General features: G+C 40.6%; 2 protein-coding genes across 2 annotated transcripts in view; one reads left to right on the forward strand and one right to left on the reverse strand.

Moving 5' to 3' along the window:
- Positions 1 to 24,199, forward strand: part of nip7 (NIP7 nucleolar pre-rRNA processing protein) — a 127,045-nt gene that overhangs the window by 11,527 nt on the left and 91,319 nt on the right. The window lies entirely within an intron of this gene.
- LOC132155781 (zinc finger homeobox protein 3-like) lies at positions 1,014 to 20,968 on the reverse strand. Its single transcript, XM_059564472.1, has 9 exons — positions 20,681 to 20,968; positions 16,464 to 19,202; positions 15,558 to 15,783; positions 12,508 to 12,597; positions 12,076 to 12,197; positions 11,571 to 11,771; positions 10,063 to 10,147; positions 4,626 to 9,884; positions 1,014 to 4,525 (listed from the first exon to the last, which is right to left on the reverse strand). Exons 1-9 carry the CDS (start codon positions 20,966 to 20,968, stop codon positions 3,240 to 3,242), a joined length of 10,296 nt encoding a protein of 3,431 aa, XP_059420455.1. The 3' UTR covers positions 1,014 to 3,239.

Genomic DNA, 24,199 nt, shown 5'->3' on the forward strand with positions numbered 1-24,199 from the left:
AATTTTAATTTAATAAGTAAAATGCTAGTTGATTATTGATATGATATTCTATGATATTAAACAATAGGATAGCTATACACAATATTATTGTATTAACTAGAGGTAGAAATGTTGTTTACTTACCCATCCTGACTAATACTTGATTCTGATTGGTCAGTGGCAACTGGTGAGTCAAACATTTCTAAATAAAGATTGTGCATAGAAACACTATAGCTTAACCTAAATCTTAGCCAGGACACATAGTCTCTGTAAGTAAGCTGATAGATAAGTTTCAATCAAATCAACATTGTATGTGAATTTATTTGAATGTATTTGCCAAGTAATGGGATAACATACAGTCACCTGGTCATTATGGCAAAATAAACATCTTTTTGGTGAAAGAACACGATCCTGATCACCCTTTTGGTGTTTATTGTAATAATGACCAGCTGACTCTACGTTATCTCTTAAATATACCGTCTATTTGTGAGAATTAAAATAAAATTGTTCAAAAATGTTGATTAACATTACATACAGCTATACCAACATTGATATCATTAGATCCTAAAATTTACATGAACTTCCCTTTCCCTTATTTGCAGAGTAGATCATACTCGGGCATAACTCACATATATACAAAAAATATTTTTCCTCTTCTTAATAACCTTGTGCAATATATATATTTAGCACAAGTCAACACCATCGTTTGCTTATACACATGAACTTGAATCTCAGTTTGAACTTCAGCTGCATTGATTTTGTCTCGTTTAACCTCCATTGATTTCTAGTGCTTTGGCTGATTGCCCGTCTCCTTTACACTGCCTCAGCTGAGTAGGGTGCATGCAATCAGATTAAGGACATAGCAGAAACACACATGATCAAATCACAGAACTTCGATCACTACAAATTTGGTGTGCAAATTTCAGTGAAAATGTGTTACTTGCAGCCTTCAATCTGTCAGAAAGGGGAGTCATAAAAGTCTTTTAAAAAGACAGAGATTACCTGGGTGTTCTGAGGACCATAGAGACATGGCAGATTTTTAAAAGGATTTTATTCACTTTTAACGCTTGTATATAAGAGGACAGGAGACATTAGCCCAGTGAGTCACATGAATAAACACAAGTGCATCATGAACATACATTATTTGGCGATCGCTACAGTAATAACATTTCCAAGAACACGCAGAGTAAACAGTCTCTCACAGCATGTCCAGACTCAGGAGTGAGAGCATACGTCACAGTCCCCTTAGAAGTAGGATACAATGAAGAAAACAAAACAAAATCAACTGAAATGACAAATGTGATATTTGGAATGCAAACTTTGTATAAATATAACATCATTGGTTTTCAACATTGGTTGGCTAAGAGGGGAACATAATGTAGTTCATGGAGAGTCACAGTCTTCACAGTCATGTGTGGACACAACTGCAGTGGAACAGGAACAGTGTGTGTTGTTACTGATGGTTGTCATTAAAGCTTCAGCGAAAAGCAAAATCAAGCATGCATCTTAGTACAAACCTACATTAGCAGCACACTCTATTTCCTCAACAATTAGACCCAGTACATTTAGTAGAAAAAAATGAGAAGAAACAAAATCAAAAGAGATAACCAGACAAAAAGAAAGGCCAGACACAGACAAGCAAACTGTAATCTCCACCTCTATAATACAAACCTCAATGGCTGCACAACAGTGCTGTTCCACATCCTCAGAGTAAGCTTTCTGTTTTGTTTTGTTTTTATTTTTGGTTCTCTGGTTGTTTCATAAATGAGGTCAGAAATGTTCTAATAAATTAGCTAAAACAGTTTCTCGTAGCTGGCTCCATCATCTGAAAATTAACATTCGTTAAAAACAGTAATATTTTTTAAAGTATAAAGTTTTTTTTACATCCTTTGTATGCACCAATGGTAAGACTACTTTATCTTTGGATTTTCCATTAAAGCAATACTGTAAGTTATTATTGTTTCATAATATCATCACTGTAATTATTGTTAGTCATGGCAAGTGCAGAAATGTTAAGGAATACAATACCATGTAGTGAAGGAGAAATAAAACAAAAAAAACTACTGCCTTAAAAGTGAAATTACAGTATTCAAGGCAAAAGAAGAAGAAGAAAAAAAAATAAGTGCACAATCGAAATGTTCTGCTTAGAAGACAACAAAAATAGATAATATCTTATAGATGTGCATTGATCTAATTCATACACAGATAGGGTCTTTCAACCTGGCTCAGAGCAGGAGAGGAAGTTGGTTGTACAGTGACAATTTTCAACAGCATTAGAGGGTAAATGCTATGTTTTAATATAAGCATGCCTAACAGCCTCAAGTGTCTTAGACTGGGACAATACAAAAGTTAAATATGCAAGTAATTTTGTAAATTTGTTTTAACCTACCATACAATTAAGTCATTTGAATCCAACAATCTACGCAACACCAAAATGTTCATACATGTATCTACCATTAACAATTTTTTTTTTTTTTTTTTCGAAAAGAAAAAAGGCTAAATGATATTTTTCCACAATTTACAACAGTCTGCAATACACTTTGTGTCTGGACAAGTACATGTCCAAGAAAGAAAAAAAGAAGAAGAAAAAAAAGAACGTCTACTAGCTTAGTTGCAATTTCAGGACTTTGAAAACAAAACAAAACAGAATTGGACACTTTCATTCATTACACATTTCTTTTGGGCTTCGTATATTTTCTATTGGTATGTCTTGTAACAGAACAAAATTGAGAGCTGTTGACCTGAGAGAAGACAACATCAAGATACATTACATAACTTCATTAAGCCAATAATATAATATCTTAACACTTGACAGGGCAAAAATAGTGTGGGTGTTTTATGTATGTTTTATGTCTGTTATAACGTATGCATTATAAACAGACTTTTGGTTAGTTAGGTAATCATGAAACCATCTTAGGTTCTTCACCAGTCTTTAGCTGTGCACCCTTTAGTTTCCAAACACTTTATACTCAAGTTTTAGTTAAAAACCAGCATATTAAATTGGAAAAAAACATTCTACTGACACTTGTTTTTGGTTACAAGCTCTGTTAATGCAAGTTGGATCCTACAGGATTCAGTCCTTTTAAAACAGTCTGCCAAACTAACTCTGGGTCATAGCTTTCCCCAAGTGTAATCTACAGTGGAGACATTTTGTGTAACTTTCCTCTTGTTTTTAATTTTTTTTGGAGTCTTTTATCAGACTGTGTCCAAGCCATAAAAACAATGGTTATAGAAGGCATCAAACCTCTTGCTCTAATATATTATGATGAGTCTTGTCCCTCCTCTGACTCGTTGCTGTCACAACGCCCATCCAAGTCCAAAACCAAGTCAATTGGTTTTACATGACAAGTCTTTGCAGGGCTTGCCAGGCTTGAGGTTACATTTGAAGGCGAAAGAACATGATGTGAGGGAGAAGCCGGTGAGCTTTGGAGATGTCTATTGGGCTGGTCAGAATTGGTTGGGTTAGGGATGGAGGTTGCAGAAGGAGTCCCTAAAGAAGACTGGGCAGTTGTAGAAGATCTCTGTTCACTGGATGGGTTTGACTGAGAGGTAGATGAGGGACTGATATGAGGTAATTGAGGAGAAGCATGCTCTTTGGCATTCAGTCTCTCTGTAACTCTTTGTATATGCTGAGGGTACTCCAGATGTTTGATGAGCTCTGCATTCCCAGGAAGAGACACCTCACAGGCGAGACAGTCATAAAGATGTCCATCATTGCCTTCTGTTCTACATTCTGTTTTGGAGACAATACAGTGGCTTAGAAGAAAATTATTGTCCACTTCTGGCTGCTTAGTGTTGACAGCGTTTATGAAGGGGGAATCTGTGCTATTGGTCGGGCCTTGCTTCTTGTCATGTTTGGATGAAACAGTGTCGTCTGCATTGAGGCGAGCGGAGATTTGGCTAGGTTTTGGTTTCTCTGGTAGCTGCATTAAATGTTTCTGTTGCAGCTGCAGTCTTTGTTGCATCAGTGCACCCTGCAGATTTTGTTGATATTGCTGGAGAATGGAGCCCGGGGACAGCCCCATCAGAGCCTGTGGCAAGACTGGACCATATGGGAACATGCTATCCATGCCAAACATGGGCTGCAGGAGGCCTCCAGGCATAGGTGTGGGAATATGGGGAGAAAAAAGTGGAGGGAAGCCAGGCATCAGACAGGGCAGGAGGGGACTAGGGAGCAGAGCAGTGTGGTTTGTTTTCATTGCTGAATGAAGAGCTTGTAGCTGAGTTGGATCCATGGCACACTCTCTTCCATTATTTGGTGTAGATACTGTTGGTCTGAAAGAGTCTGACTTTTCTTTATTTTTGCGAGAAGAGTTTGCACGATTTGAATTTCCCAATGGAGTACTGTCAAGCTTGTTTGCGGGAATTCTGCTACTCTCAGTGTCATTTTCTTTTGGAAACTGGAATTCTTGTTCTGTGGTCTTTGGGGTCAAGACAGAGTTGGTTGTGCTAATTACATCTTTATCATCCATAGCTGATATGGCAGAAGAGGGTGTTGTGGTTGGCTTGCAAGTCAGGTCATGTACAGGAGGGTCCCTGGAACCTTCTATTATAATGAATGCAAAAAAAGGAGTAAGGATTACTAAAGATCTGAATTTTGGTAAGTGAATTATTAATAATAAAAAAAGTGTAGGTTAGCCACATACCTGTTTTTATGGAAGAAAAATCTTCAGTCATTGTGCTGCTACCACCTGGCATGCTTGCAGTGGTCTGCATCTGCAGACTTGAGTACATTGAAGACTGGCTCAGACAATGAAGGGCAGTTTGGTTAAGGCCTACTGAGCTCAGCATATTTTGTGGTTGGACAATTCCCAGATTATAACTTGTATTTTTTAGATGATCCTCCTCTTGCTGTGCCATCAGCTGACGAGTAGATATTGATCCTAAATATTCCTTGTCTCTCTCCATCTGGCCACCCAGGGCCTCCTTAACTTTAGTAAGATGTTGCTGGGAGAGTACGTGGTCACGAATAGACAAGCAGCTGCTGTATTTAACAGAGCAAAGAGTGCACTCTGTCTTAGGTCTATCAATAGAAGTACTCTCTGTGCCAAATTGCTTTGCAAGGCTAAGCTTGGCCTTTTTCTCCTTTGCACGAGCATTCTGAAACCACACCTGAACAACCCTCTTGGCAAGTCCAATGTCATTGCCCAAGGCTTTACATTCAAGCATTGTTGGGGTTTTATAGTCACTAAAGCAGGCTTTGAGCACTTTCACCTGCAGGTTGGTCATCTGAGTGCGGTTGCGTTTTTGACTGTGTCTGTCATTATCAAAGCTCTGACTGTTGGAGCTACCAGGGCTTGGTGAAGCTGGATCAGCCAGGCTAGAATTTTCACTGTAATCCAAGACTAAATCATTATCAAAATCTTTAGCATTAAAGCTCATTGAAGGGCTAACCAATCCAGAAGACATCTTTTCATCACTTTCAGAAGAAGCCTCTCTTTCAGTGCTGGGAGACATGTGGTCAATACTGCCATGTGTAGCCTCTAGTGAGTCATGTCCTTCATCAGTTGTATGGTCATGGGTCGTGTTTGTGTTAGTGTCGCAGTTATTCAGCTTGCTTTGTTCAAAATTTTGATAAACTGACATAGAAGGCATCTCAAAATCTTCCATATCATCACCTATAAAAGGTTTTGGGCTCAGACGCTGCTGATGTGAAGACCGGTCCATGCTTTTGCACACTGGAGAGTCATCAGTGGAGTTCAAAAACTGAGAATAATTGGCAAAATCAAAGGGTTCAGATTTGATTTGAGAACCTTCCTGATCTTGAGTCATATTAGGAATTGCCATACTACAGCCTGCATTCTTAGCTTCATGCCAGTGACGTGAACGTATATGGGCAGCAAGAGCAGTCTGTGCTTTAAAAAGAGCTCGACAGAATGGGCAGCGACGATGGATTTTAGATGGACCCAGTGCCCGAAATTGGCCTTTCCTCTCTCGAGCTCGTGTGTTTTGGAACCACACTTGAACCACGCGTTTCTTAAGACCAACCTCGTTGGAGATATGGTCAAGCATCTTGCGTGTTGGATTGGAGTCCAAAAGATATTTCTGATATAATACCTCTAGCTGCTCAGGTGTTATAGTGGTCCTCATACGTTTGTCTCGCTGGGGTTCCTCCCCATTATTTTCCCAGTCATTTTCGAAAGAACTTGATCCTGCTTTCTCTTCAAGTTTCCTCTTCAGAGAGTTTATGGTTGAATCGGGAATGGTGGTCACTGCGGGTTGATTTGCCACTGTCTGGGAAATTGTTCCTGAAAGCAGATGCCTTGCAAGCAGAGGATTAGCAGGATCAAACAGCATAAGAGGCATGTCTAAAAGATGGTCTAGGAACTGTGGGGTGGGAAAGTAACTTTGGGCAAGGAAGTGCATTTGCTGGTGCTCTTGCCAATGTTCAAATGAGGGGAAGCTCAATTTGCATTGGATGCAGTGGTAAGGGCTCATATCCTGGGCTGGTTTCTGTTGCTGTTGTTGCTCTGTTGAAGGAATATCCAAATTACTAATTATAGTTTGGGAGCACTTTGATGGAGCTGGGCTTGTTTCAGATGTGCAGGAAATCTGTTGTTGTTTAGGAGGTGGGTGAGAGGGAATCTCTGTGCTTACATTTTGGTTCTCTTCACAGTGAGGCTTTGGCTGCTGCATTCTTTTCTCTAATTCCTCAAGCTCAGAGCTGATACTAACAGTCTGTTTAGGGTCAGAGGATGCTTCATTTGTTTGTTTAAGCTCTCCAGTGAGACTTGTGTCCATATGCGCAGAATCAGTGAACTTCACATTAGTACTAGACACAGATGAACTGGGGCTTGAGCAAGAAGCTGCTTGTGTAAAGCAAGAGGGTCCAGATACTGGACTATGACACTCAGTCTTAAAATCCACTTCAGTTTCATTCAGATCATTCTGCATTTCCTCATCATCTTTGTAACACTGCTCTTTTTGGTGATTAATAAGATCAAAAATGCACTGAAAAACTATGTTGCATTTCTTACACTGGAAATTGTTGTTGGAAGTACGAAAGTAGCGGTCATTAGATAGGTCTCGACGTTCACTATCCTTCTCTCCTTCTCCTTGGTTCTCATAATTCTTCCGAGCTTTCTGTCTAGCATTTTGAAACCACACCACAATCACGCGTGTAGAGAGGTTAAGCAGGTTGGACAGTTGTTCAAACTCATCATCTTTGGGGTATGCATTGGCATCAAAAAAATCCTGCAATACTCTTAGCTGGTAGTAAGTAAACCTGGTTCTTGAGGACCTCTTACTTCCATAAATCTCTTGTCTTGGTGGTTCAGGAGAGGGTGGTCTAGAATCCACCTTTATATCCTCCAGTGTTGTGACAGGAGGGTTACTAAAGTTATAGGGAGAATCCTTGTTGCGTTGACGTTCTTTGAATAGTGTGTTCCGAAACCAGTGCTTTATGACCTTATGTGGCAAATCAGATTTGTTGGCCATCTCATGGATTTGGTCTTCATTTGGAGAATTGTTGATATCAAAATACAGACGCAGAATTCTAAGCTGGTCATCTGTGATTCTGGTTCGAGGCCTTTTACTTTGTTGTAACATGGCTGGATTTAACTGCTGTTGATAAAACTGCAACAAATCAGGAGTCAATCCAGCCTCCACTGAGGGCAGAAGGACAGGGACCTGAGGAGTTAAACCTTGCAAAGGTATGGGAGGTATTAGGAGTGGGGGTAAGAGTGGTAGTTCCATGGGTAAGGGAATTTGAGCTAATGGAGACTTAACTTGAGGAATGGAGACAGTAGCAGGAGTAGCACTGAGTGTAGAGGCAGGAATAATTGGTTGTACTGGTTGTTGTGGCTGTGGCTGCTGCACTGAAGAATTAGGAATCACAAGAGGGGTAGGAGAAGGGGATGAGACAGGAGAAGCATCTGAAGTTGCAAGTCTCAATGGGAAGATTTTGTCGTATTGCTCCCTGTAGTCTTTAGCAAATTTCTCCAATGACTTGATAGGGAATATGGAATGATGAATCTGCTCTTTATGGCTCTTTAATATCAGTGCATTTGAAAAAAGCTTGCCACAAGACTCACACTCTAACTTCTCCATATCTTCCGAATGACCCACATCTTCAGTGTCCGACAAATCCCTGCCATTTGGTATTGGCTCAGTAAGATTTTTCTGATATCTTTGCTTATCTTCATTGTATTGCATGACTAATTCAAAACCAATGTTTTCAAGCAGTGCCTTTGAAGCAATCCCGGATGCATCATGGGCTATTCTGGGTGGAAGAAACTCACCAAAACCCTCCCCACTGGTTGACATCTCTTTGTGTAGGTCTTCATTTTCTTGAGTTTTAGAACCATGTGTTTTTTCACCGGTGCCTACATTCTCGATTTCCTTTGATTCTTCATTACTGTTTTGTCCATCTACATCCTTCTCAAATGTTAGATCATTGTTAAGTTTCTGTTCATCCATTTTATCTTCATCTTGTTTCCGTTTAGAACCATATTTTGGGACATCTTTTTTGGATGACTCCGCAATATCCTCATTAACAGTAGGCTTTATTTTGCTTGCATTTAACCCAGAACCTTTAAGGTTTACCTCTGGATTCATGCGAAACTCTCCTCCTGGAATAAGAAAAGGAAGAAGCAATTGCTGTTGCTGCTGTACTGGAAGAAGAGCTTCTGTTGCCATAGGAAAAGGGTGTAAAAGTGCAGGATTGAATAAATGGGACTGATTAAGAACAGCCTTTTTTTGGAGCTCTTGCTGGAGATGGACTTGAGCCTGGGCTAACTGCTGTTGTTGTAATGACTGAATCTGTTGTTGCTTGGAAGCTGAATCAAGCATGTTTATCAACTTGTTTCTAAAATCAGATGTTGAAAGATGACTGGTGTCTGGGTTTGCAGGTATGCCTTTGAGTTCATTGTTTTTTTGCTGGCTTAGACAAGCATTGTTCATGGTTGCAGGAGTGTTGGACAATGCCTTGACTGGTGTAGGGCCAAGAGATTCAGAACTAGAAGCAGATGAATCAAGTTTGGATGCACGAGCTTTGGTCTGGTGCAAGACAGAACGCATATGTATCTCTAAGGTTGAACTCTGACTATATGCTACATGGCAAATACTACATTTAAATGGTTTTTGGTCTGCATTGTTAACTGGTTCTTGCAAGCCAGTTGACGTGTCCTGCAGAGACCGTTTAAGTTTGTGTAAGTGTGACACAGAGTTGTAGTGAACCAAGAGAATATTCTTCTGGGTGAAAGATTCCTTGCAAACCGTACATTTAAAAGGCCTTGACGGATCCAAAAATTTCTCCAATGTGATATTCGGACCTTTTCTGAGAGGAAAAACAGGCTGTTTGGGGTCACATTCAACATTATCTTTAACCAAACTTGAATCATTTTCTGTAGGACTTAGTTTTTCCTCCAAATCACATTCTTCATCATCTTTCATCCCATGTTCTTCTGGTAATCCTTCCTCTTCATCAAAAGTTTGGTCTACGCAGATCAGGGTCTCACCCTTCATCATTAAAACACCGTAAAGCTGTTGTATCTGGGTTTCACTTAGCTCCAGGTGGCTTGTCTCAAAGTGTTTCCGGAGGGCCTGCATTGTACGAAAACTGCGTTGACAGAGGCAGCACATGGTCGCAGCTCTGATAGCATGGTACCGAGAATGCATCTGCAACTTTTCAGGGGTTTTGAATGCCAGGCTACATTGATTGCACCGGTACTTGTAAATGTGCCGATCAGACATTGCTGTTGGAGATTTCTGGCTATGAAGCTGGTTGAAGTGTGTCTGGAGTGCACTTGAGGATGTAAAGACTTTGTTACAGCCTTTCTGCCAACAAGGAAAAGCAGCATTGTTCTCCTTTGTGGATTCTGCATCTTCTGATGGTTGTTTATAGATTTTAGCTGCATCCAAGTGAGGTGTTGTACCTATCTCAGGTTCAGCATCGGCTGAATTTTCTAAAGAAAAATAAAAAAAGGTTGTGAAATATATCATAAAGCAAAATTCATTTTTAAAAAACCTTGTCATAAATCCTGTATATTAACTGTCGAGCTTATTTAAAATTATTACAAATAAAGAACCATGCTCAACCTAGATTAAAAATAAAAACAAACAAATAGAGAGATTTATACTTACCATCCAGTCTCTTTGTTTCATTAGCATTTATCAGCTTGTGCACCGGTAAAAACATCTTCTCTGGCAGCACATCTGAAGCAATCACCTGATCACAAGGGAAAAAAGAAATTATAATAAGTTTTTCTTAAATCCATTTTGTGGATTAATTAATCCACAAAATCTCATTAAGTCATTTGATCGTTATCTCTGAAAATGACTGGTCATTATGCTGTGTTCCTGCTACATGTGTGCATTAACGATGCATCATGCCAGAGAATAGCTCTTAACTTCAGATGGCAAAATGGAAATGCAGTCATGAACCAAAGTTCAAAGGTTAAGTATGAATGGAAGCCCTCTTTGGTCTATGACAACACAATTAGCTAACTTTGGACGTCAAAAATGGCACTTTATTTATCTCCCTCTCCTTCTGTATCCACTCATCTTTAAAATGTGTAAATCAATGCAACTTTAAGGGGGGAGAGGGAGGGAGAGCAACCAAACAAAATGGCAGCTATTTCCATCACCAATCCCACCATTTCAGCAAAGTGCTATATTAAAGGGACATGAGGAAAGCACACAAGTCCTCTTCAAGGTGACATTTAATTTAGAACATAATTACCAGGCACAGTTCATAACGAAAATCACCTAGCACTGGCTCAGAACTAATGAAGCACAATTATTTTCATTACTGTACTTTCGGTTCAGCTGGGGAAAGGGGGGTGAGGAACGCAAAGTACCGAAGAAAGAAATCAAGAGAGATGGCAGAGCAGAGAGCAAGGAAGACCAAGAAAGATGGGAGAGGGGAGAACACATGAATGGAAAGACAGACAGAAAAGCCTTTTACACTAGTGAAAGCACTCAGCGCTGACTGAACTGGCAAAAAATGTCCAACCTTTCAGAGACAGTGAGGCATGTCTGCTTGGAGCTCAAACAAGCTCTGTGTGCATTAGTATCAATTTATATTCTGCAGATAAAAAAACTAATTTGAATATTCATTGGATCTGAGGCAGCTACCTCTCCCTTCCCCCAACTCAATGTCGTTACTTGTCTACGTTTGCTCGTGCTGGAGTCACTGAGGGCCTAAACACACCTTCGCACATGCACATTCACAATGTGCTGAACATTTTCTTGCATAAATAAATTTTTTACACCATACATAAAAATAGAGGTCAACTTATGTTTTTAACATATAGAAAGCTGCATGGCTTATAATCATAGCAAATAAGATATGGCCTACACAAAATAGCACAATTTAAACAAAACACCTATGCAATATTTACTAAAAATAATTATCAAATAATGATTATTTGTCCTGCCTCCTTTATATATTAAGGAAGTTGTTTTGTTCAGGGGATTTTATTTGTTTTTACTAGGTAACGTTTTTGCAGTGAGGATTGTGGCTGGAACTTACCTTGGTTTTGTTTAAAATCCCTGGTTGCTTTATTTCTTTTCAAAATCACAAACTATACATATGTGAAAAAAAATTTAAATCTACATAATACATGCATACTGTTTCTTTTTTCTCTCACCGTGTTGATGAGCTTCTGAGTGCAGTCAGCAGTGACACTGTGCAGATGTGTGAGGTGGGTACACAAGAGGGCAATACTGTGCAGTGTGTCTTGGCACAGTGGACAGTGGACCACTGGCTGAACTGCATGCTGGTTCATCACATGACTCCTTAGATGCTCAATATCAGTATGATGGAACTGACAGAATGGACACTGCCGCGTCTGAATGAGAGAAAAACAAAAAAAAATCAGAACTAAGGTTTTTTTTTTGTACAATAATAACATACTGTTTTGCAGTATGCAATTCTTTTAAATAATATTAGGCTTTGTTTTTTTCCTGTGCACAATGGTATAGTAATGTATCAGATATGCAGTGGTATTAAATGAAGTAATTATGTTGTTTTTCTTATATAAATAATAATATGGAATGTAGCATCAGTGGTTTTAAAGAACTTATAAAGATAAATAACATGGCAGTATCATGGTACATTTAATAAAAATGAGTGCAGAGCATGTTGCAGCAGACCTCTTCCTGTATTCGTGGCCATTTGCAGGGAGATGGCTCAGCTGACTCGTCAGATCCAGATGACGGATGCTGAGGACTGCAAGACGACTCATTTTGCTCCACCTCCATTTGAATGAATCCTTCTAGGAGTAGAAGCAACAAACAGAGATCATTTAAAATTGGTGCACATTGTTGCACATTATTAACAACAGTAAGCTTATTGTAAAACAGTGGTTCCCAATTGGTATCATGGACAGCAGGGAAAACAACAATGCAAAATGCAAATAAAAATATTTGTCTAATAATATTATTAAGTTACTGTGTTGGATTTTAAACAAGAAGATAACAAATAACAAGATAAACAATACATCGAATGCAATATATGGGAATTGAAAAACTGCAACACTGCAAGGTTGGATTTTTTTTTTTTGGGCAAGAGATTTTGTTAAGGACCTGATTTTTTCTCCGTTCTGTCTCCATTCATATTTCTGTCTTCCTGTCTAAGTTTAGCCTCAGTGGGAGAGTCCATTCCATTCTGATCTCCTTAAAAGCAAAAAAATAAAGAAATACAAATTCAGAGAGTGCATCACATTTGACAAATTCACGATCTGATGTACTATGCAACTGGTCACTGCATAAAATCTTATGTTAAAAAGTTTTTTGTTTTACAATAGCACATGAAATACAATAGTATTCCATGTGCTATTGTAAAACAAGGTTGAATGCAGGATCAAATCCAAACCTATAGGGGTCCGTCTCCACTAGCTTAGCTTGGAGAGACCCAACCAACCTGCTCAGACACATTAACACAAAAACAGACTGACACAATACAGTAATAATGCACACCACGAAAGTTACAATTATTGATCCTCTACAGCAAAACATACAAAGAGAGATACAAGAAAAGAAAATCAATGAGGAAGAGTTAGTCAACAGCATCAGGAGAGCTTCATTTAACTGGTGGGGATTTTAAAAGTCACAGGAGGAAGATAATGCAGCAGAGGTCAGGAGGGTCACATACAAAGAGTCCATTTCAAAGCACAAATTGGCGAACAATGCTGCAATGACAGGCTTAGAAAATTATCTTTATACAATAGGTCTCTGCATTGTGCTCAGTTGGAGGCTGTTGTGCTAGTTGTAGCTTTCTTACTAAAAAAGGCTTTTTTTTTTTTTTTAAAACTGAACTGACTGTATATCTAAAACGTGGGATGACATTTACTGGCATTATTTCGACAACAGCCTTCAGTTTCGGCTTGTTATTTTTTAATCTTGCAGATGAATCTACAATCAAAAAGCATCCAGAGTTGGAAATGCGCAATGACGCTCTGTTGTTCTTTTGCAGCGTCTAAAAGCTTCAGTCGAGCTCCATAGGTACAAAACACAGCCTCGGGACACACTAAACCAGATACCCCATTCAATGCCCTCCCTCCCTCTCCTCATCCTCTTCTCTCTTGCTTTCTGCTTTCTTAGCAGAGTGATTGTTCTGCTACATGGGGGAAGGGAAAATAAGAATAGAGTTGATTTGGGTGGATTTTGGAAACAAAAAAAAATGTATGAGGGTTGTCATAACAGACCAATCAAAGGCAGGCTGAGGTATCTTCTGGTGGTTCTTTGAGAAGGTGATTATGATGGAGGGTGAGAGAGTGAGCGAGAAAGGCCATCTGAACACCAATTATCCTGACAGACACGCTATTGATTTCCTATCAAACCAACACACCCATAAACACAGAACACATAACCTGAAACTGTCAAATCCGCTCTAGTTACGACCGCCCCATTGAGCCCTCTCGCTCAGTCATTTTCTCAAAGTCACACACACTGCTTTGAACCTGACCAAAAATATTAGTCCATTGTTGAGCATCTCTAACAGGGAAAATCACAACAAAGAAGCTTAGTAATGGAAATTTATGAAAATTATAATAAATACATTAATAAACAACGGCAACTAAATATACATAGCAATGAAGGAATTTATTATTACGGTCACATTCAATTTGCTACAAAATAGTGCATCTGAATTTAACTAAATTTACAGGTGAACGGCTGTTTTAGACAAACTTTTTTTTTTTTAACCTGCAATAAATTAGAGTAATTATCAAAGGCACAAATATTTTCATTTTGAAACCGCATTCAAAATCCACTTCAAAACCTAAAGGTGGTTGGTTATGTATTCATTCTGAATGGCCATGATGCTTCTGTGTGCACTTCTTTCTGTATGTACATCTTGGACAAAACAGATGGCCGTGGCTCAGTGTGGTGAGGTCATTTTGGCCTGTAATGAAGTGATCAGATGCACCCACACATGCTAACACACTCCAGGCGCACACTCAACACACACTTCATCAGCACTTTCTTCTCGTCCCAGGGATCAATATACAAATGCTCAGCAGCATTGATCCAGTATCGATTATAAATTAGGCAATGCCCTGGTGTTCCTAAAGAGATCAAAAACCAGCTATTCAGCTGTGGAACTCCAGCAGGTCATACGCAGCACTGATCCAATATTCCTACAGGTTCAAATTCATACTGAAACAGCTACTCAACTCTCACTCACTGACTTTAGCATTGATTATACATGACACACTGGCTGTTAACATTTTCTTGTACTATGCGTATCACCATTTCTATTCATTGCTAATATAATACTAATATACTGTATTTCATGATTCATGATTTTTTCCACAATGTTAAGGATTTCTACATTTCTATTAACAATATTAAGACACACCCGTCAGTCTCTAAGAATATATATCAGGCTTTTTCTGTGCTTTTCCTTTAAAATGTTAATTGGAGAATGTTAATTAACTCATGCCTTGTTAGCGGGTTGCACCTTTATTGGCTGCATTGACTGGCTTACCCTCTAGTTTAGCCTCTTTCTTGCCAGTTGGCGGTGTTACAAATGTGATTATTGGCAAGTCAATTAAGAAAATCAATTCTTACCATTCTATACAAAAAGCACAACACTGACTCTTTCTGTCTATCTTGCACACAAATGCATATGTGCAATACACATACAAACAGGCTGGGTGTCAAGGTCAGGCTATTGTTCAACTTATTAGCTGAGCTTATTCTGTGTTAGAATTAAATGCTAACTGCCTACACCACCCGGTTTTCTAAATTACCCCAGTGTAAATATCTGCCCTATTTCTATTTTTCGGCATGTCTGTCAGTCTGTCAGCCCCTCCCCCTCTGTTGTTGTGTTGTGTGTTTTAGAGCCTTGAGAGTCATAAGCACAACACACAAGGGACAGTTAAGGCTTTTGATTTGGGTTTTAAGGAATTCTCCCGGACTTTCTCCCTAACATGAATCTAGCATCAAAAGCCAGTGTTCTGCTTATGATTGTGTTGGATTCTGCTTATTTTCCTCCCCTGAAATGTGACTTTAAACTAACTGGTTTGAAGAGACAGTTTCTGGTGCTTTGCAAAACCCTTGAAGGTAACTCAGTTTTCCATATCCAAAGTAATTTATAATTCACAAAGCGACCGTGCATGTGTGTCTCATACCATTTTCTTGAGCAGAGCTTTTTCGGATTGTAAAGATGGCACCAAGCTCCTCCCCATCCTGCAGACCCTTCTGGATTCGCTGTAGTCTGAGCAGCCCCTCCCCTCTCTGGTGGCTCAATGAATGGGAGTGCTGCACTAAAGAAAGGCTGTTCTGAGTGGAGAAATCACACAGCACACAGTGCAGCCAGACATCGTCAGACTCCTCTCCATCCAGTTGCTGCAAATACTGAGAGAAAGTGAAGATAAACATTAATAATATATGCATGTGTGAGAGTGAAAGGAAAGGAAGGAAATAAGGAAAGAAGTTAAATCAATTAATAAAACACTCTTCTACTTCATCCAGCTCACATTTCAACACCAGTAAATAACATACTCAAGTACTTTAGCAGAAGCCATATATTGACCATGTAACTATAGTAAATTTTCCATATGTGGCTTCCTCTAATGTGGACAGCCCAATAAAGATCAATTAAGAATCAATACAACCCTATGTAGATGTTACTTAACATGCTTTGTTCAAATAAACATTAAAACTCTCCCTCTGTCTGAGGTCTGGTGAAAGCAGAGCAGACAGATAAAAAGAAAATGAACCCCGTGAAACATCACATGCACACGCTAATCACGAAAGCACATACACACAACCACGGTGAGAAACACCAGTCCACTTGTTTTACAGAACTCTAAACTGATTAGAGATGTGCTGAGTTAATGGACTCCATTAGCAGGAGGGAAAAAATAACATACAATCTATCTCAATTACCAAAGAGGCCTTGCTGGCCTTTGGAAGAATTGAGTCACTCAGGGATTCTTGGGCTTTTTGTTTTACTGACAGGAAAATCTTTTTGTTTGGGAAAAGTCCCCAAACTTTTGTACACTGGGCTTCTGGTTTTTAATTGTGAGATTTACCTTATATAGTCTCAGGCTTGACTCATGTCTGGAGTTCATGGTGTGTAGCTTCAGTTTCTCCAAACTACTCGCCTCGTAGTCACAAGCATTGCACCTGAGCTGCACTTGACTTCCAGCAGCAACACACCTGAGGCGCCACTCTTCTTCCTCCTCCTCCTCGCTGTTTCCATGTTGACCATTGGCTTCTCGAAGGTGTGCAGCTAGCTGGTAGCGCTGTAAGTGTTTGTCTGTCTGGCAATGCAGTTGGAAGTTAGCCCGCAAAGGTGTTGCATAATGGCAAAGGCGACAATGATGGGTGTCTCCGGTTGTGCTCCTCCAGTAGGAATTGGGTAATGATCGCTGCATGGTCAGGTGTTGACTTAGCTCCTCTAGAGTGTCACAAGAAAAGCAGCAACATAGAATGCATTCAAAGAGTTTCTGTGAGGAGATTTCATTGCAGGACAGAGGAGTGATGGCATCGGGCAGTTTAGTCTGAGGTTGGCAGACACGGTAAAGTTCAGTGGCATTGTGCTTACGTTGACGTTGCATGTGTGCCAGGTTCTGCTGCAGTAGAAGCACATTGTGTGTGTGCTTTTCACTGGTCATGTGGATTCGGAGGTTCCGTGCCACATTGGTTTCATAGTCACAGACTTCGCACCGCCACGACGCATGACCTCGGAGCTTAGATGGAGAGGGGGAGTTGGCTTGGGTGGGATGAGTGAGAGTAGAATGCGAATGGGTTAAAGGGTTGGGCTGGGATGCTGGGCTGTGCGCATGTGACTGCGTCTGCAGGCTCTGCATGTTGTTGAGGTGTTTGTCCGATTGCATGTGGATGCTCAAGTTGCCTTTGGTGGTGGTGGAATATTGGCAGACTTGGCAGCGGAAGGGCTTGTATCCGCAAGAATATGTTTCACCTCTTGCTAGGCGCGGGTGGCTTTGCCCACTGCTGCAGTATGGGCACTGTTCAGACTCTGACTCTGGGTGCTTCTCCTTCATATGGGCCTCAAGAGTTTGCTGATACTTGTAGTGCCAGTTGCATTTCGGACATTTCAATGTCTTGCAGGAATTTCTGGTGTGTACCAGAGTGGCTTGAATGCCAAAAGTGAAAGATGTTCCTTGGACATCGTCTCCAGCTGCAACGAAGCCTCCATCACCAGCCACCACCAACCTTCCTCTAGAGGCCGTGTCTGGGTGCCCTTCTTCAAGAGTAGGCTGACCAGTCTGGGTTAAGGTTGGACTTAGAGTAGGCGATGTGGAATGGCTATGATTATTGGGCAGGTCACAATGAGTGACATGTTTGTTATCTTCAGACAACCTGGCGGCAGATTCCATTGCTATGGCGCTACCTTTATCTAAATGATCATTTGGTTCTGTTGCTGTGCCACTCTCTTGGTGGGCAAGTTGTTCTGTAGAAGAGACAGTGGATGGGTTTACCACAACAAGGAAAGCAGGTGCAGGGTCGTGGCAGTTAAAGCTAGTTCCACACTCTGACTCAGAGTCTGAAAGGGTTTTGGTGTTGTTCATAAAGCTGGTTGCTGTTGTTACAGAGTTTGGGGGTTTTGAAATGCTTTGGTTTGACAGAGCAGCTTCAGTAATGTGCTCTTGTCCGCTACTGCTGCTAATACTGTGAGCACCATTATCTACAGTGCTGCCTACCTCTAAACACAATCTCCTTTCTCTTACCTCACTACTTCCTCCATTCTTTCTTATCTCATCCTCCTTGCCCCTTTGTGTGCCCTCTCTTCCCAGGGTTGAAAGGTCTTTGGCAGGGCTTGGTACTGAGGTAGCAGGGGAGGTTCTGGGTGAACAGGGCAGGAGAGGGAGTCCAGGCTTAGAGGTCAGAGCCTCTTCACTTTCTTTCAGTCTTGCCGTGTCCTCTGTGCTGTTCCCAGAAGTCAGAGATTCCAGGTTAAATGGTACCATAGACTCACAATTCCTTTTTTGTTCTAGGAAACAGAGGAGTGGCCGATTGCCTGGGCCGGCAGGCTGTAAGATGGCAGAGGTGTGTTTAAATGAGAGCAGATGTTGTTCTTCATCACTGAAGGTGATATTGTGTTGCCGAGAAGCATGAGCCCTAAATGAGTGTGTACGGCCAAAGGACAGCCGACACAGAAAGCACATCAGGATGTGTTTGGTTGGACCGGACCATGTCACTTCTGTCTCTGATGATCCTGCCACGTCAGGAGCACTATCTTTGGATTGGCGGGTCACCAGAGCTAGACCCTCACCATCGTCGAGGTTATGCAATTGGAAGACATGAAAAATCTGTGGAGTGGGGCTTTCAAATGAGGAAATGTAACAGGCTCTAATGGAGGATGGGGCACCTAATGAGGAGGAGGGCTTAACACTAGTAATTCTACTCTCCATCACATAGGCAGATCCATCAGGCTGGTATAGGATCTCTCCAATAGGCCTCTCCACATCATCACATTCTTCCTCTTCATCTGCCTTCTCCACTGCCTTCTCATCTGCCTTCTCAGTTGCTTCTTTTAACATCTCTCTAGTTGAACATTCATTTACCTGTTTTTCCCTAACTCTTTCTTCATGCCTCCCTGCAAGTCTCTCCTCCTCAGCCTGCCCCACTAGTCCACCCTGCTTGGACAGATTCACTGTGCTCCGATGAATGGCTTGATCTCTGGCCAGCAGGAGTGGACTGGGGGCCAGTGGTCTGCAGAGCCCAGGAGGCTGTTGTGTGTGGGGGCCAGACGCTCCATTGTTGGAGACAGAGTCACAACACTCCATTCTCTGTGCTATTGAGCAAATTCATCCCACCCTGGCCTAGAGAGAAATAGAGAATAAAGGGGTCAAATTTAGAATCCAAACCACTTGAATATTGAAACTTTTTTGAATTTTACAGCAACATATGAGGTATATTAAATTTGAGCAGCATAACAAACTTTAGTGTCACTATTCAGTAGGGGTGTCACGATTCTCCAAATCCTCGATTCGATTGCATTTTCGATTCTAAGGTCACGGTTCGATTCGATTCTCGATTTTTACATTTATTCATTTTAAAGCACAGATTGTCATTTTTCAAACTAGACTTTTATGCAATATAATATCTGACCTTTGTTTGCAATGAACCACACTACATTGTCAAATTTAAAACTTTTATTAACAACATAATGTAACAATAACTTATATCTTTAGTCAATTGAAAACTTAAAATAAACTGCCATCCAGTTTCTCTTTTGTAAGTGCAGTCTTCTTCACGAAAGATGACATTCAAGTTCACAACAAAACAAACAAAAACAATAAAACAGACATGTCCATAGTCTCAGAACAATTAAGTGTCTTATTTCCGAACAGATGAACATATACCACACTGATAACTACTTTTTATCCCCTGAGAATGATGACTGTATTTTTTCATTCTTTCATGTCCTTCCTAAAGATGGATATGTTGTTTAGAGCTGCTCTTTGAGTTGTCAAAAACATTAAAATTTTTTATAATAGAACAACACAAGACAACTGTAACAATTTTGCAGTTTTAAGTTCTTCTTAAAGAGTAATATGGAAAGAGAACTGCTAAAATATTACTAAAATATAGCTAAAATATTAAATATTTAGATTTCTATGGGCAGACGACAACTGTGATTTTTTTTTATATTTTCATGTTCTTCCTTAAGAAAATGAGAATGTCCACATTCTCTGGAGAGAGGGCTGCTCTTTGAGCTGACACAATGTCCCCTGCTGTTGAGAACACTCTCTCACTTGCCACACTTGTTGCTTGTACAGCAAGATAACGTTTGGCAAGCTTGGACAAATGTGGGTACTGGTGCTCATTATCTTTCCACCATTTCAGTGGATTTGAATCCACAGAAATTACTTTAGCCATTTTGTATAGCTGAATCTCGTCTTTCACAACATCAGGCCATGGTTTGGTTGCTGATGATGATGCAGTGGAGGCTGTGCTGAAAAAATCACCAAACAGTTCATCACGAGAGTGCTGTTCTCTTTGCTGGGGGGCTGCCTCTGCTGGTTGCTACAGTTTCTTGATCCTCTGCAGGGTTTTGGGTGGACCCTTCTCCCGAGGCATGAGACTGAAATAGTCACAAAAAACACAGTTGTTTAAGGTAATGAACAGGCAGAAATTATATTTAAGTGTGACAACAAGAAACAGAAAGCATATTGTGATTAGTCCTATTCCTGAAATATTATGAATGTGAAGGAAAAAAAAAACTACTTTACAGAATAAGATGGTTATTTCATCACATTAGACTAAATGCATCACATACCTGTGTGGGGTGCTCTTGCAAAATTTTCTCCTCCAGACAATTAAAGATCTCATTCCGAGATTTGTCATCCAGGTGGGGTAAAGTCTTAAACCTAGGATCCAAGGCAGTGCTCTCATTCAGGAACTGTTGAAGTCTTGGGTCTGAATACCTCTCTTCAAAGTTTGCCTCTATAGCAGATTTAACATCCTTTACAATTGTTGAATCTGTGTCACTGTGTTTCATTGATGTCAGGATGGTGTGTTGTAGGGGCATGATCATAGACACAGTAGGCTGCTGTTCGGAACTCATTAAGGTTGTGACTGTTTTCAGGGGCTTCAGTACCTGACATACATCTTCCAGAACAGTCACATCTTGATCAGAGAGGGTGATAAGGTCTTTGGCATTTTTTTTATGTCTTTTTCTGCAAGTGCAGAATAGACAGCAGCTTGTTGCTCTAAATAGCGTCTGATCATGTCATAGCTGGAGTTCCACCTTGTAATGACATCTTGAACCAGCTTGTGAGAAGGAAGCTGAAGCATGTCTTGTTTTGACTTTAAGATGGCTGCTGCAGTGGTACTTCTGTGGAAAAAAGTGACCACCCTCCTGACTCTGCCCAAAAGACGGGAAATCTGGTTTACTCCCAACCCCTTCTGGGAGGCCAGATTCACAGTGTGGGCTAAACATCCAATGTGTGGTGACAATCCTGCTGCATTTGAGGCATTGACAATGTTCTTAGCATTATCAGTTGTCACAGGGATGGTTGAATTTTGTCTGTCCAACTTCCATTCCACTACCACTTCCCTCAGCACTTCTGCTAAATGTTCACTTGTGTGTGCTTCATATATGGGGCGAGTTTGAAGGACTGGATTTTGAATTTCCCAGTCATCATTAATGTAATGTGCTGTGACAGTCATGAAGCTCTGTGTTGCTCTGGATGTCCAGCAATCTGTAGTCAAGGCAACTAAATGTGCGCTGCTCAGACCTTCAATAACTTTCTCTTTTACATTATTGTACATGGAGGGAATCACCGTAGCTGTGAGATGCGTTCTACTTGGGATTTCGTAGCGTGGCTCTAGCACGCTAATTAAATGCCTAAAACCGGAGTTTTCCACCACCGAATAAGGTCGCATGTCCGTGGCTATGAATACTCCTACCGCACGCGTAATTGCATTTGCAGGAGTTGAGTTGCTTGGAAGTTTAATTCCAAATGAAGACGGAAGAGTAGTTTGTGTAGTTGTTGGTTTAACAGATAAATCTATGTTTTTGTGGTGCCTGCGGAGATGCCCTGCCATGTTAGTCGTGCTGCCAGTGAGAGAATATGGTACACGCACATAGCACAGCTTGCAAACTGTTGTTTTTTTGTCGACAACGCGAACGTTGTCAACATAACTCACTGGAAATCCAAAATACTTCCACACCAGCGACTTCAGTGAAAGAGGAGGGGATTCGAGTTCTGTCGATGGTTCTCCTGCATCTGCAGTTGCCATGCTATCTTTTTGAGTGGCTGTTAGGAGGTTGACTCGCAGCACTTCAACACATGTGTTTTTTTCCGCTTGGCAAGTAACCAGACGCAACATGGGGGCGTGGCAGCATCGACGATTCCATTTTTTAATTCGAAGTTTGAGACTGTGACTTAATTTCGATCGATTTCGACTTAAAATCGAAATCGTGACACCCCTACTATTCAGAGAGAAGCAACCCTGTAAGGGTGAAGAAAAACAGAAAGAGTTCTAGATTGTGATCAATAGCTATTTGCCAAGCTGTATTATCGAGAGCTGAATATTACATGAGACAATTCCTGGAATCACCAAGATCTGCTCAATTAAATGTCTCTGTCTGTCTCGGCTTCACCCATTCCCCTCCGTCTGCATTAAATTACCCTTTAGGCAACTGAGCAGAACACAGGGCCGTGTCTATGGGGGATTGCCCCATGACAGTGCCCCCGGAATAAGTTCCTTATTGACTCTAGTCCCAGGTTTCTCCAGAGACATGTCCCTACAGGCCTTGATCAGTACAGCAGCTGAAGTGAATTAAATTGAATTATATTGAAGCAGCCTTTCACAACTGCGTTCAACTTACATAAGGTGTCTAAAATAATTGCAATTTAAATTAATGCTAAGTAGAAACAGGTTCACATTTGGATAGGCATTTTAATCTTTTATTTTTAAGTTTGTGCTGCTGGTACATTTTACAAATGCAAACATATGATGTTGCTTCTTAGGCCTTTCTTGTAGTTACACCATAGGCTATAGGTAATTAATTAAAATGTGCTTATAGTTATACTGGATTTATCTACAGTTAACTCACCTAAATAGTGTTAAAACAACAAGCATATGCATAGAGGGTGTCTGAGGACAGTGTAGGGTTTATGAATTGCAGTTGGGGGGCTAATTGCTGTTTCTAGGTTAAAGAGTGCGGATTCTTGAACTCAGATTCAAGCTGTTATATTGAGCTCTCTCTGATCCTCTCTACTGGAGGGGGCTAAAGTGCTAATGGGAAAATCAATAGCGTGAATGCTAAGCATCTTACTGGAAGTAAGAGCAGGATGCCAGCACACCAGGCCAAAGGATGTGTTCACTGATTTAGGCTCAAACAGGACCTAAAACTATAGGCTTAAAAGGCCAAAAGCAACCTTTTCAAAAATGAACATAGAAGTCCACTCATTTAAATGCATACAAATACTTACAGAGTGCTGGAGATACATTTTCACAAACACACTGCCATGCTGACACAGACTACAGTCGTGGCCAAAAGTTTTGAGAATTACATAAATATTGGAAATTGGAAAAGTTGCTGCTTAAGTTTTTATAATAGCAATTTGCATATACTCCAGAGTGTTATGAAGAGTGATCAGATGAATTGCATAGTCCTTCTTTGCCATGAAATTTAACTTAATCCCAAAAAAACCTTTCCACTGCATTTCATTGCTGTCATTAAAGGACCTGCTGAGATCATTTCAGTAATCATCTTGTTAACTCAGGTGAGAATGTTGACGAGTACAAGGCTGGAGATCATTATGTCAGGCTGATTGGGTTAGAATGGCAGACTTGACATGTTAAAAGGAGGGTGATGCTTGAAATCATTGTTCTTCCATTGTTAACCATGGTGACCTGCAAAGAAACACATACAGCCATGATTGCGTTGCATAAAAATGGCTTTACAGGCAAGGATATTGTGGCTACTAAGATTGCACCTAAATCAACAATTTATAGGATCATCAAGAACTTCAAGGAAAGAGGTTCAATTCTTGTAAAGAAGGCTTCAGGGCATCCAAGAAAGTCCAGCAAGCGCCAGGATCGTCTCCTAAAGAGTATGCAGCTGCGGGATCGGAGTACCACCAGTGCAGAGCTTGCTCAGGAATGGCAGCAGGCAGGTGTGAGCGCATCTGCACGCACAGTGAGGACAAGACTTCTGGAAGATGGCCTGGTGTCAAGAAGGGCAGCAAAGAAGCCACTTCTCTCCAAAAAAAACATCAGGGACAGATTGATCTTCTGCAGAAAGTATAGTGAATGGACTGCTGAGGACTGGGGCAAAGTCATA

The sequence above is a fragment of the Carassius carassius genome, chromosome 13 (assembly GCF_963082965.1).
Source record: "Carassius carassius chromosome 13, fCarCar2.1, whole genome shotgun sequence".
NCBI classification, from domain to species: domain Eukaryota; kingdom Metazoa; phylum Chordata; class Actinopteri; order Cypriniformes; family Cyprinidae; genus Carassius; species Carassius carassius.